Source organism: Momordica charantia (assembly GCF_013281855.1).
Source record: "Momordica charantia cultivar OHB3-1 chromosome 6 unlocalized genomic scaffold, Mcharantia_2.0 BLBB01000006.1, whole genome shotgun sequence".
NCBI classification, from domain to species: Eukaryota; Viridiplantae; Streptophyta; class Magnoliopsida; order Cucurbitales; family Cucurbitaceae; genus Momordica; species Momordica charantia.
Window position 1 is genome coordinate 26,659,387 of NW_028275164.1, and position 14,595 is coordinate 26,673,981.

At 35.1% G+C, this 14,595-nt stretch overlaps 1 protein-coding gene and 1 long non-coding RNA gene across 2 annotated transcripts; one reads left to right on the forward strand and one right to left on the reverse strand.

The window, feature by feature from the left end:
* The first annotated feature begins 676 nt into the window (after positions 1–676).
* Positions 677–4,545, forward strand: LOC148211028 (uncharacterized). The gene is made up of 4 exons (XR_015791318.1): positions 677–930; positions 1,199–1,360; positions 1,657–4,302; positions 4,396–4,545. It is a non-coding gene; the product is annotated as an uncharacterized LOC148211028 (long non-coding RNA).
* A 1,734-nt stretch (positions 4,546–6,279) lies between these two features.
* Positions 6,280–13,278, reverse strand: HOS1 (ubiquitin-protein ligase). The gene is made up of 10 exons (XM_022302310.2): positions 12,958–13,278; positions 12,133–12,523; positions 11,714–11,848; positions 11,440–11,615; positions 10,030–10,434; positions 9,774–9,932; positions 8,731–9,225; positions 8,065–8,202; positions 6,953–7,665; positions 6,280–6,878 (listed from the first exon to the last, which is right to left on the reverse strand). The coding sequence occupies exons 1-10, from the start codon at positions 13,069–13,071 to the stop codon at positions 6,710–6,712; spliced, it is 2,895 nt and encodes a 964-aa protein (XP_022158002.1). The 5' UTR covers positions 13,072–13,278; the 3' UTR covers positions 6,280–6,709.
* Between the last annotated feature and the right edge of the window lie 1,317 nt (positions 13,279–14,595).

The window sequence follows — 14,595 nt, forward strand, 5'->3', positions numbered from 1 at the left end:
TTTCTTTCCATTTTTAGTTCCTTGAATTTTATTTTTGTTGTTAATATTTCGACATGTCGTTTCAGGCATCTTAGTCCTTTATAGGTCAAACGTTAAATCTTTCATCCCTATGTATAAAAAAAAGTAAGCTACCAAGTAAGCGGGTTGAGTTTCGAATTGAACAAGAATAGTATGGGTCAATTTCTAGGACCAGAGATAGGGGTGTACATATCAAACTAGTCCAAACCGATCGAATGGACATTAGGGGAGGTTGGTCACCTCGTTGTTCGATGCTCAACCCAGCCACCCACCACTCAATGTCATTAGGGATGACAAAAATACCTGCGGGACCTGATCCCTGCAGGTATCCGACCCGATCGGGTTGGGGATTCTCTAGTTTGACCGGTGATGGGGTCAAACCGGGGATCCCAATCGGGTTCCCCAGCGGGGACGAGGTGGGGACGGGGATCGGTTCCCTTGCCCCGTCCCCCGTCCCCAATCCCGTCCTGTTTAATTTTTTATTACTTTTCTATTTTTTTATATAATAATATTAACATATATTAATTTTATAAATACTTTTTAATTTTAAAAAAAAATCAAGCTAATATCTCATTTACCCACTTTTTGTTCAGTATACTAATAATAACAAAATAAATTAAAAAATATATATTTATAATGGAGACGGGTTCCTTGGAAATCCCCGCCCCACCCTCGCCCCAAAAATTTCATCCCGCCCCATTGGGGATTTTTCTCCATCCCCGCCTCCATCTTCGAAATTGGCCCCGCTCCGCCTGGTTGCCATCCCTAAATGTCATCAACCCCACCTTTGTCGGCGCAACTCAATCCGTGCCGTTCAGTTTCCGGCACGACCACCCCACTCGCCACCATTTGGATTCGCAGCTTTCGATTGATACTGAACCTCCCTTTCAAGCTGGATTCGAGTTCAGAGGAGTAAGTTACCTAAATAACATGGTAGAACGTGTGATTTTTTGGTGTTTAATTTGTGTTTATTCTGATTTCTGGAGAGGATTAACCTTCCGAAGATTTATAAAACCTTTTAAGTCCTTATTGTTACTGATTTACCAGGAAGGGTTTAGGTGGCCCAATTTTCTTTTGGCTAAATATATTGTTTTCAATGTAGTACATGATGTTTAAATATTAATGTTAGTTTGATTGGTCACTCCATTTGATTTTAATAAAATTTTTATGTATTTTGCAGAGTTAATAAGAATACGTCGGAACATCCAAGTGGTACGACGGTCGGAGAGAAATTTGGTACTATCAACTTAGATCTAGTGAAAGATCGTTTTTCAAGTTTAAATTAAAGGAAGCGTAAGAAATATCAAAAGCATAGTTTGGGATCATTTTGAAAAATTGAAAGGTGATCATTCTAATCCTCAAGTTAAATGCAAATATCGTGAGAATATGTATGCATGTCATGAACGTAATGGGACGAGAACTTTGAAATTTCACATATAAAATTGCAAGAAATATCCTTACTAAAAGAAGAGATATTCAACCTAAAAATCATTAGCTTTCAAAAATCAAGAAGTTGTTGGTGGTGTTCTGGAATCTAATTTAATACTTGTATGTGAGTCATTTGATTTGGAAAGTGGTAGAAAAGTTTTAGCTATGTAAATTTGAGCTAATTCTCTGCTATTTTGAATTGTTTTTCAGATTTGAGGATGCCAAAGCTAGCGCTGTGAAGGTTGTTATAGAAATGTTGGAGCCTGGGAGAAGTCTCCATGCTCGAGCCTACTTGATGCTCTCGCATCTGTCAACTGCGCACAGTAACTGCTCTGTTCCAAATCTTTAACCTCATTCATATAGCTTCCAGGTGCTGCCCCAAAAATCACGACTCGATATAAAAGGAAATTTAAGCCTAGCCGCAAAAGGGACGAAAAAGAAGGAATCAATCTTGGAAAAAGAAACTCATTTCGAGGAAGAAGCTGACAAAGGAGGAGCTAACTCTTTCATCATCACTACTGAGTTGAAGGTTCTTCGACTGCTAAAGTTTTTCTACTTAATGAGTCATCTCTCTCTTTTACACACTGTTTTACTTTCTTTTATCATGAACTAAACCTTAACCTCGGGGAGTGAATCGCTTGCTATAGCTTTCGAACAACATTGTTTTAGCTGCTTACATTGCTGATTTAATAGAGATGTTTTAATACTTCTATCTTACTGATTGTGTTTGGCCGCTCCTTTGTGACTTGGAAAGGTCCTTTTGATGCATGATAACCTCTATGAGACTTCTCTCCTTGAAGTAGAATGTTGAATACTCTAGGATGAGGCTCACCATATCGTGCCTATAAACTGCGCTTTAAGTTTGATTATTGTTGTCCACTAATTATGCTACCAATTCTTCTATGTGCAAGTGTACACAATCGTCGCAGCTAGTAATAAAAGTTCGAATGTACAGAGACTAAATGTTTAAACACTCAATATTCACTCAAGAAAGTACTACAAGCAATAGAACTTTCTTCCAACAATAACTAAACAGGAGTAAGAATAGACTTTGAAAGAAATATCTTAATGCAAACACAAGGGGTAAATTCGTTAGAAATACCAAACATCCACAATCACTCAATAAAATCTTGTAAAAATAAAGGCGCAAGGGGGAGATTAAATCGACTCTTCTGAGCCACCCTAACTATGTTGTAGCACTAAAGGAGTAAGTGTAATGGTCAAACAGACAAAACGCTCTTCCAAACACCCCAAATTTTCTACTACTAACATTCATAGACAAACATCAATAGAATATACACACAGTTTTTATGACCAAGCTCGGTGATGCTTATCCCTAAGTCACCACACGCTAAACTTAAGTAGACTCTAGCTCGAGATGAAGGGGTTCGCTCCTCAACACATTTTTCCAAACATTGTCAAAGAGATGCACTACTTCAACTCAAAACACACTTTCATTGAAACAAACAACACGTTTACAGTCTAGAAAATAAGTCTAGAACGTCTCCCCTTACACAAGTGGTTAGCTATGCAAAGCCATAAGGAGAGTTAAGCCAAATGAAAGAATGAAATTCATACAAAGATGAGAAAATGAAGAAAATGAGCTGAGGATCAACTCCCAATTGCCACTGAAGAGTCTGCTTCTTCTCCTTGCTTTCTCTAACGGTTCTTAGAGAGAGTTTCTTGGAGTAAGGGTGGGTTCCTTCCAAGGATGAACAAGGGGAATGTTTCTTAATGTGTGTTCTTGGAGGCTTCTCCTCTTGTTTGTATTTATACCCCCTTCAGATACTAGGGCAACAACACGGACCTTGAGGGACTCAGCTCTCACTTTTGGTTAAAACTTCCAATTACTGTGGTAAATTTCGTTGGGCAGTCCTTTCATTGTCAGCTTGTCGTTTTCGGCTTCCTGAATCTGAGTCTAATGTTGTAGCATCGTCAAAGCTATAGCAAAATGCACTAAAATTAGTTCCATTGTAATTGACAATACTATAATGTAGACAACTAGTGTTTATGGTCTTTTTAGCACAAAATTAGTGAATAGGGGCGTAAGTGATGTTATCTTTAGCTAATTTATACCAACATTATACACAAATAACTCTCTATTTAGAGAGTTATCAATTACTCTACAATGGGAGTTGGGAATGAACATATTTGGATATCTCATGAGAGAGTCATGCATGTCTGTTTGGGAATTCAGCATTGTGAGTTTTGCTAGAGCGTTAGCTAGGAGTTAGCGAGAGCATTCAAGTGATTCCCTCATGATCTCTCAATATATCTTATTTGTTTCTTCGTTTTCGTGTGCTTTCTTGTATTTGTATGCTCCAGCACCTTACTTCATAATATTTCTTCTCTTTTCGCCTGTTTGCTAGAGTATAAAAATTCACACCACATTATTTGTTTGTGTTTTTAAATTCTTTTGGTATTCTATTTTACTATTTCATAGTTCAATCTCAGTCCCTGTGAATACGACTTTATTTTATACCGCAACTGAATATTAGGGTGTATACTTGCATTGGTTTTCACGTCAATTGTGGACACGCAACAAATATTGATGTATATTTGTTAGAATTGCTTGCTAAGAATGATAGTAAGTTTGACATACTTCAATGGTGGAAGCAAAATGGTTGTTGATTTGAGATTCTTAGTCAAATTAGTAGAGATATTTTGACAATTCCAGTCTCAATTGTAGCATGGAGTCGGCTTTCAATACTGGAGGACATATAGTTGATTTTTCACGTTGTTCATGGACTCCAAGAACAGTTGAAGCTCTTATATGTTCTAAAAATTGGTTAAATTCTGAGTCGGAAGATATTGATCTTTATAAATACTTAGATGAAGATTCAATGCTTGAAAAAGGTATTGATTCTAGTTTTTCTTCATTTTTCTAAAACTTTTTTCTATTCAATCCTAATATTATTGTCTAATTTTTTATTTCATCTAATTTTATAGGATTCACGATAATTATAGATGAAGAAAAAATATTGAAGACGTTGAAGATTTTTCAAAGCTCATCGAAGACTAAGATTTCAAGTTGTGTTAGATTAGTATTTTCATTTTCTAAATTTAGACTTTGAAGTTTTACTATTATTAGCTGTTGAACTTTATACTCTATTTTGAATTTAGATATGGACTTGAATTTTATAGATTTTGAATTTTTATCGGAAATTCTAGAATTATGGATTTTGAAATTTAGAACCATCTTTTATTTTGTAGGGCTTTTGTAGTGGATAGAAATTGAATATGAAGACGCATAAATGGCCAAAATAATTAAGACGTTTTAGAAAATAGCCAAAATAAATAAGGCATTTCAAATCTAGCCCCTTAGTCAATATCTTATATGTTTGGCCATTTTTAGAAAAAACTTATTTATTTTGGTGTTGGCCCTTAGAGAAATTGGGTAGTTTGTTTACCTCTTCGGTTTAAAAATAAAAAGGGGTAAAATTTCGTATGTACATTTAGGTAGTTTACTCTTTTACCTCTTTTATTTGGTTATCACTTCTAAAATCAAAATAACTTTTTTTTCTCCCATCTCTCTCCTAAATTCTATTTTTTTTTTTTTTTTTTTACACTCTCTTTGAATTTATTATTATTATTTATATTAACCATCTCACTTCTAGATTTGTTTTTTCAACATATGTTTCATCAGTTTCCTTCCTTCTTTAATTTCTTTTTTTTTTCCATCATCAATTCATCATACTTTTCTTTTCGACAATTATGCCAAAACTTCAACCGATAATTTTTTTTGCCTCGTGGAAAGGAACCTTTACACTAATTTCAAGGATATGATACGTTAATATTTCGATTTCTATGAATTCTTCAGGTAATCATTTATCGATTACATTTCGAAACAGCTTCATTTAGTCTCAGGTAAAAAGTAATATTAACGTTATATTGGAGTGATCGTAATAAATCGACCGTCATTAGGATATTGAAAGGTAAAGATGTTCTTTGAGTTTTATTCGTGAACTTTTGGTGGTACCTTAACCACTTGAGCTATGTTCGATTTGGCTAATATACTTGTGTATATACTCGTAACGAACATAAATCATATATGATACAATGTATATTAGTAATAGAGGTATGTTCTACCTATGCAAAAATTAGGAGAATATTTGCTACAACTCCTATTAATTATTTTATAAGATTAAATTATATTCTTTGTTCCTATATCTTTTAACTTTAAGCCCGTTGAAACTTACTAATGTTACTAATGAAAGTTGAGTGAATTGATAAAAATTATCATTTTATTTCTTTTTAAGAAGATGATTATAACTATTTTGTAGATTCTAATGTTTTAAAAATAAAATTGAAATATTATAGAATCATAATTTTAATTTAGACTATCATGATCGTGACTCGACAAGATATTACTCGTTAAGTATAAATCCCAAAATTATACAGGTGACAACGATACAAAAAAAAATTAGGAAAAATAAATCGAAGAAAAAAATAATGGTACAAAAGACACTCAATTCATTTTATTCACATCCAAAACTACTTAATAACAATCATTTTTTTTAGAAATACTTAAAAACAATCATTGTAACAATGTAATAAAGTTTTTAAATAAAATACTTTATTATAAACATTAAATGAATCGTACTACCAACAATATGGTAAAATACTTTTATAAAGTATTTTTAAAACTTCTTGCAAACCAATAACATCTTATGTCCAAAGAACCTCGTATATAAAAGAAAGTCTAAGAAGATCGAATTATCGATTTTTGTTACGATAATATAGATGTCTTATCTACTCGATTTTTGTAACGATAATATAGATATCTTATCTACTCGGTTAGTAGATTGCATACCACTAAAGGAGCACTGAAAATAGAAATAAAAAAAGATTACCTCAGGTAAATTAGTTTTCATGAATATCCGCAATGAAAAACGAGATATTACAAGAAATATTTTGAACCAATTTGGCCTGCTGCTACCAAGTAAAAACCGAAAGCCTGCTTTCAATTTTCCACTACTTAAAAACACACGATCATTTCATAAACCTATCAAGCTATAAAAGTAATATTGACATTTGAAATACAAAAATACACATGGAAAATAGGATGTGAAGAAAACTTGGAATTCCTTTCCTTGCTCAATTCCGGGCTTTCAGCTGACTGATTATTCGTCTCTCATGTACGCAGTAAAGTCAAGAACTGCCAGTACGAGTTGCAACTCTCGTGGTCGTCTGACCAATTCCAAGTCATCCACATCGCATAAAATGCATTTATCTCGAGTTGTTAGATGAACAAGAACGGCCGTTATCTCTTGGAAAGCCTTGTTCTTCGAGTACCTCTTATGGCACCTCGGTTACGTACCACACTTGGAGCTCTCTCAAGACTTGCCTCCTCATCGCTTGCTTCATCAGTCCTCCATCTTGGGGCACTATTTGGGTATCTAACGTCAGCTGCAGAATCTTGTCCTCCATGGCTGAATTTTTTTGGGAAGAAAAATCAGTAAAATTATAAGAAAGATGGAAAGAAAATGCCACTGATGTTCCTTACCTTGAAGTGTCCATTGGGTCATCTAAAGAAGAGATGTTCCAAGTTCCATTATCTCTAGCAGATACTGCAGTTTTACTCGACCCATTTTCCTGCACTCCCCTTGAAGGAACGTCTAATAAACCGAACTTGCTGCTGGGTGTATATATAGGGTTAGCGGTAATCCTGCGGGAATATGGAGAGGTATTTCGAACTTGGTTAGCAATTCCATTTTGCTCTTTATCCAGTGAGAGTTTCTCGGCATCATTGTGACTATTTGGGATGAACCTGGATGAACTTCTCGTGGCTTCTTCTGAGGGTGAAATATTCATAGCACTTGCTTGATGGAATCCAGAACTAAACATATCCTGAAAATTGACACTCTTGTGTAAGCTATTTTGTGCCTTTGGTACTCTTTCCATACTAGCAAACAGCCTCTCGTGAACTGATGGTGAGCCATAGGTGGCGATTTTGGAATGGTTGAACACCCCCCCGCCTAGTTTTCCTGAAGTTTCAAAAACTGGTGGTTTGAAGATAAATTTGCTGTCGTTTCTCAGTGATATAGTGGAGGTATTAGTTGAGGGGATCAATATACTGCTCAAGTTCTGCTCTTGGACCGCATATGGATCAGCATTTGGTGACACTTCCACATCTTCTGAATTAACACCAATATTAGGAGACTTTCCGGATTTTATTTCCAGCTGTTGGATTTCTGGTAGCAACTCCATGAATTTATCCTGTACATTTGAGGCAATAAAATAAAATAAAATAATTATACATAATGAAATAACAAGGACGAACATGAGTCATAAACCCAGAAAGCACCCTAATAAAAACATTTATGAAGGACCAAAAATCCACATATTCTGATTTTGCAATTAAATCTAATATTGTTTAGGTCATGAGGCTAAAAATAATATTTTAGAATTAGTGTACCAAATGACTTCAATAAAATACTTCTGCCTTTGTTGGTTGCATGTGCTACATGTCGAAGTGCAACAAGAATTAGAAACCCATTGCAACCCTCCTGCCATGCAGATTACGTGTAAAAGTGTCTTTATCAAAGAACAAGGTCTCAAGTTTCAACCCTTAGCAAACAACACCCAGAAAAAGAAAAAATGGTTCAGACAACTTACAACCAATCCTGCCCGCCAGTGACTTGTCGATCTCATCCTGGATAAAACATCTTCACCAACAGAATTCTCAGAAATATAGCCTTGCTCTGCTTTCTGAAGCAATAGGTTCACTTGGTAGGCCTCATGATATCGAAACCTCTGAAAGAATATACAGAAAGTCCTCACGAGTCATGACAGACAATATCCTTTTGTAGAATACATCTAAAAATGATAATTTAGCATGCACGCTTAGTCCAAAATATGCTAGAAATAACAGAGATTTACTAGAACAAAAGGTTTATAATGTAGGTATAGCTCTAAAATAAGTCAAATATAGATACAAAAATGTAAGACTATGAAGGCTCTTTTCAACGGGGTGTTTTACTTTTATTGTAAAATAAAATTTCCTACCAAAAAGATGTAAATTAAACAGTTATGGGAAGATAATCTTTAAGGAAAGACAGAGACTCTTTAGAGTTACACGAATAAAGCAATCTCTACAGCCCTTTAGTTGGAAAGAAACTGCTGAACGTACAGTGGTAGGAAAGAAGTTTGGCGAGGTTTCATTATTCTTCTTGGTGTTCTTTTTCTAGTTCCTCATATCCCTTTTGTAATTATTCTCCCTTTATAATTGATTCTAAGGAGGTGACTTCTTTTGAAGTCCTAATAGGGGAGTATAGATATTACCTGAAGATAGTACACAAAGAGGAGACTTCCAATAGTTGTTGATGGCTGAGCAGTGGACCACTCCAGCAAGCACTTGTGGAGATGCTTTTCCTCGCCAGAATTCCATGGTAGCTCAATCATTCTATCCACAAAGTTTCGACGGATACAAAGATAACAAATTTCAGTCACCAATATTTTCACCCAGTCTTCCCAGCTTCTAAATTTTCTTTGAGCATTATCAAGTGCATCCTCATGTTCTTCATACTTTTTCCTATCCCTTACCCTATTGCAGAGCATTTTCTGGTACATAAATGCTTCAGTCAGAAGTCCACACTCCACTCTCACCCGGACACCAGTTACAGCTTCAACAAGTGAAACTGGGGCTGACATGCTGTCACGTCCTGACCACCTCAAAACCATAAGAGCTGTATCAGGATTCTTTCGTTCTAACAAAACTTGTGCAATCTTAGGATGGGTTGCTGGGCCTGAGATCTCTGGAAGAAGACCGCGGGCTTCCTGCATGATATTGTGTTGCAAGAAAAATGTTAAAAGTCAACAGGTAGAAAAGACACAACCATACGCTGCAGAAAACATAAGAAATTGGCATTCCGTAAATCTGAACTATAACAAGTCCACAAGAATTACTAGAGTATACTATTGGTGGAAATTTATAGGACTAGTTGGCTCTGGAATCTTTTGGAGAGGGATGATATTATTTCATCCATCCTTCGCTTAAATAATAGAGTATACATGCTGGTTTAACTATAATATCCAGGTCCACACAAGTATGGTGATCTACGAATGATCAATTTCATTATCAAAGTCATACTGAATAACTTGAAGTTTTAAGACTAGTAATAATCCAGCAGCATTGAACTAGAAACTACTGTAAGACAGTTTCTAAATCAATCATCAATCTCTGGATCAAACATAGATCTTGTGGAAATAAAGAAGTTAAACAGCACTGCACCAGAATCTTTGACTATTTGAATAAGTAATTCAAAACTAACAATAAATTATATTATAATGAAGACAAGCGGATGACAGATTACAACATAAGTTACCTGCAGAGCTTCATCTGTATGGTCATCTAGAAGATAAAAGACATAAGACTCTAATATGGAATGCCGTGTTATACTGAAAGAGGCAGCAAAGTCCTCCACAATATGTCTCCATTTCTCATCAGGCATCGTCCAGTGACGATCAAACAAGTAATACAAAAGCTTCCATGGATTAAGGGGAAAAAAACGAGAAATATATTTAGCGAATTTTATAATATATGGATGGACATGAAATAAAGATATGATAAGAGAAGGATACAATTGCTTTCTTTGCAACCACTACATCAGAACTCCCACGAAGAAAGAGAACGTCAACAGCAACCCGAAGATTTTCAAATGGGTAACATCCTGAACTCCCACCAATCTTAGATCTGAAGATTATTGGCGCCCCATCATTTTCCAAAGATCTAATTTCTAAACCATCCACTAAGTCTAAGGAATGCCATTGCTCTATATCAAGATTCCCCAGTGCATCCTCGATGAACAAGGATCCATCCAATCCACTGGAATCAGCAGAGTCATCTAAAGCATCAGGCCATGATCGCCTGATAGCAGCAGATTTCCTTTCACGAACAGCAGTAAGCCAAGATGTGAAGCTAGAGTGGCGGGACCTAACATTCTCCAAAAATTGATGTCTTATGCACCACATCATAATCTCCATATGCTGGTAAAATAAATTGTAATCAGAAAGTATTTTATCATGAAGACTATCCAGGGAAAAGGAACAGTAATTACAGCAGACGGTTCAAAGACTCTAATCTCCCACCTTCTTGCTAACCCTTCTAAAGAAAATATAGATCTACAATAATTGTATCGCAATTCACAGCTACATTTGCTATATCAAAGTAAAACATTCAACTTCGTGCACCAGAGAGCTAAAGAGAAAATAATCAAATTTTATCTCCATGATTTGTTTTCTGAACTTACAAAATTTATGGAAAAAGAATTTCTCATCTAATGAATATAATTTCTAATCACTGTAGACTATTGATTACCATATTTACTCATCTAATGATTATAGTTACAAGTTTGTTCGTAAATATGCCAGATTCTTTGCAAGCCAAGCCTAAGTTTGATAGAAACCAGCTATCTAGTAAATGAAGGGTGATAAAAAGATAATCACCAACATGTGAAATATTCTGGATAAATTATCATTACCAGCATCTAACCAGTAATATTGCTTTTCCTTTCTCCACTAAAGAATGTGAACTTTAATTTACCCCTATGTGAATGGAAATTATTGAATACAAAGTTGGGTGGTATTAACTTTTTTTTTTTTTTGGTGTAAGAAACAATTGAATGAAATTACAAAAGTGGGACCATGATAGGGGTTGGTATTAACTTTTAACCAAGGAGAGAAAGGATAAAGAAACTTCGGTAAAATTATCCTTGCTTTTCTCAAGTGTGAGAACATCTTAGCATATCCATTGAGTTAGCATGTTTCTATTCAATATTCAACTGATCAGAAAGCACATCCATTAATTAACTGAACCACATTAGGAATCATTGCCATCAACTATTAGCTAAAGTGGCATGTCAAAGAATTGGAGGCCAAAGCATATTTCACCTAAAGAAAGCCAAGAGACTACGGAATAGCATTTATAAGTAGAAAGAGAGGAGCAGAAAAAGATGATGATTGATAACCAAATTAATTCCTAAGAAATTAAACCTGCTTGATCTTCAATATGCCCTCATGAAGATTGTGCAGGTCCTGAAGTTGTGCTGAATGAGAACTTCTAAATGATGAGTCCAGCACTTCGAGCACATTGGATATGCCCGCAAGCAGCACCGAAAGCTTAAGTAGTAGGTTCAACCTAGACCTCATTCCCTCTACACCAGAGTTATCTAAAATGAAATGAATATAATATCCATGTGAGTAAATAATTATTCAGTATGCATGCCACAAAGATACAAGGAATCAAAATTTTCAAGATTAAGCATACATATGTCTTGAAGTTCTGTAATAATGTTCCTGGATGCCCGCTTACACCAATCCTTGACAACTACTTCATCCAACAAAAATGCAATGACAGGGTCACTTGATACAGCACTCTCATCCAGACAAACATCTGTAACATCTGAGAACTTATTGTAAAGGAAATCATGAACTTTAAACATCATAATAATTGGTGTCAGCAGAATATGATGAGAATTCAAACACATGTTAACAAAGTAAGATTATAGGTGTAATGCTTAAAAAAGTCTTGCAACATTGTTAGATTGTTTAAGGCCTCCCATGCAAAAGATAATGAAGAGAGACACAGAAATAATAAATTTTCAGGGTAAGTTGAAAAGGCAACAATATCAGAGCTGGGGACATCTATGTGGAATGCTGGCAGAGTAATCAAACTGCTAAGGATACAGTGACAGATTAGAGAAACTAAGTTATTTTCCAGCGCAACATCAAATAAGGAATACAAGCGTTGAACATCAGTAGTTAGTCTATGCTCCCCATCTTCCTCCTCATGAGGTTTCTCCTTAGAATTCTTGGGAATGAGCCCAGCTTCAACACACTCATAAAAAAGACGTAGATGCGTTCTAGCACTGCTTTTTGGAACTGGAACTCTACATATTGGACAAAAATCACACCGTTGGCAACATTCTTCACACAGAGAGGCATGTCCACATGAATTCAACACATACTGAACATCCCGCCCACAGCTTCTCAAGTCTCTCGTGGCTCGACAATGCTCAACTTTTGCTTCATTGCATAACTCGATCAGATCAATAGATGCCAAATGTTTCAGAGCTTCCTAAAATTAGAAATATAAGCAAAACAATTAGGAGGGGAAAAATCAGTTCACCACCTAATATAATCAAATCCATTTTCATTTTTACCTAACGTATAAACTAACTGATAAGATAGGTATCGTTTTAGAATAATGAAGTAAATACAATTACATGTATAGAATCTACAAACTCGAGGGTACGAAATAATGTCAATAATTTTGAATTAACGAAACAACCCCTACAACTATTCGAGTACATAACTTGAGAAGCATAACCAGAAGTTGCACCATACTTTATAGCAGCAACTCTAGAGTTCGAAAATGCCGCCATAGTCCCGGAAAGAAAAATCAAAGCACGAACAAACGATAATTCTCAAGTGTGCTAACTAAAATAGCTAGGGTTTCACTATCAAGCATTTTAAACGCATAACTAGTAAAAAGAAAAAACAAACGAGTACCTGCACTGCTGGATTACTGTAATCAGGTCGCAGAGAGAAAAAATTGGATGCTGAAGCAGCCCTGCCATTGGTGGAGGTCGAAGGAGTAGCGTGACCGTCGATTTGCCTGTCCATTGGCCGGGATAAGAAGCGAGCAATTTCTCCAAAGGTTGAGGATGAAGAATGAGAGTGAAGAAGTTGAAGCTATGGCTTGGCGCTGGACGAAGCCATTACAGAGGTCTGGAGGTTTTGAAGCTCCCAAGTTCCATTTACACACAGAAAAATTGGAGGGCTTTTCTTGGGAAGAAGAGAAAATAATTGAAAATTTTGTTCAGGCGGCCGTTTTCCGCTCTTCGGTTTCGTGGAAGGAAATTTGTCGAACGAAAATTGGGAATGGGCCGGGTTCTAACCGGATCGCGTTTTGGGCTTGATCGATTTGTGGATTTCGGCCCAATACTACTGCCAGTTCACTAACATTAAAATTCTTATTATAAAAAAGAAATAATTTTTTGGAATTGGTTGATAAAATAGTGGATCCAACCATCAACCTTTGAAATACTAATGAATACTTTATTTATTAAGCTGTGATCGATATAAATACTTACATGTAAGATTTTCGGGATATATATATTAACCGACATAAGTCAACTAGTCTCTTTGTAAAAAAAAAAAAAATAGTAAAAGAATTCATAATTTAAAATGTTTTGAATTTTAACCCAAACGTCTAAATAGGTGACCTACAATAAACAAGATTACCTAATTTTAACATAAAATAACACACCAAATGTAAAACTCAACTCTTTTAACATGTTGTGCATGTAGTTCATACAATTTAGATGACTTGACATAGTCCTATTATTGTATGTACATTAGTCCTATTAAATAGACATGCTTTTTTAATGTCAATGATAATTATTAAAATCACAAAATTATGACATATGTATAATTTACATAATTATAATATCTGTAACATGCAAATTTATCTATAAACATAATTAGGCTATGAGTTCTTTCTTTTTTAGAATATTACGTCATAAATATGGAAGCGAGAATTTGAACCCACGAATTTTTAGAAGAAATAAGATCGTTTTAAATGTTATCAATACTCAAATTTGGATTATTAATTTGTCTAAGAGAAATTAAAACTACAATTCCTCCTGGTTGGAGATTTTTTTTTCCTTTTTTTTTTTGAGAAAAAGATAAAATTTCATTAAAAGACAAAAATCACTTTGGCTATATTTGAACTCAGACAAACATTCGAGGGATTAAAAAGGCATTGAGAAGAGATTAAAGACAACAAAATAGAGAAGTGAGATGAAATCGCATCTTTTGATAAACAATCTTACAAAGAATTAAGACCCTCTTTAACGTGCACAACAACTCACTTCCTTCAAACATTCTTTGAACCAAGTCTTTTCCTTTTTCAAAATAAGATGAATCGCTTCTAGACAATCTGATCCATAGGTTACTCTGGTGAGATGATCTGGAATTTGAATGAGAAGAAAGCCTTCATTTATTGTTGTCGAGCGTTTTCTCTCACTAGTGCATCAAAACCCGACCTCTTACTTGCTTTCAAAATAGCATAACTGATTCGGAATCTGTTGCACTATCCAAAACAACTTGAAATATTTTTGACAGATAAAAAGAAAAAGAAAAATA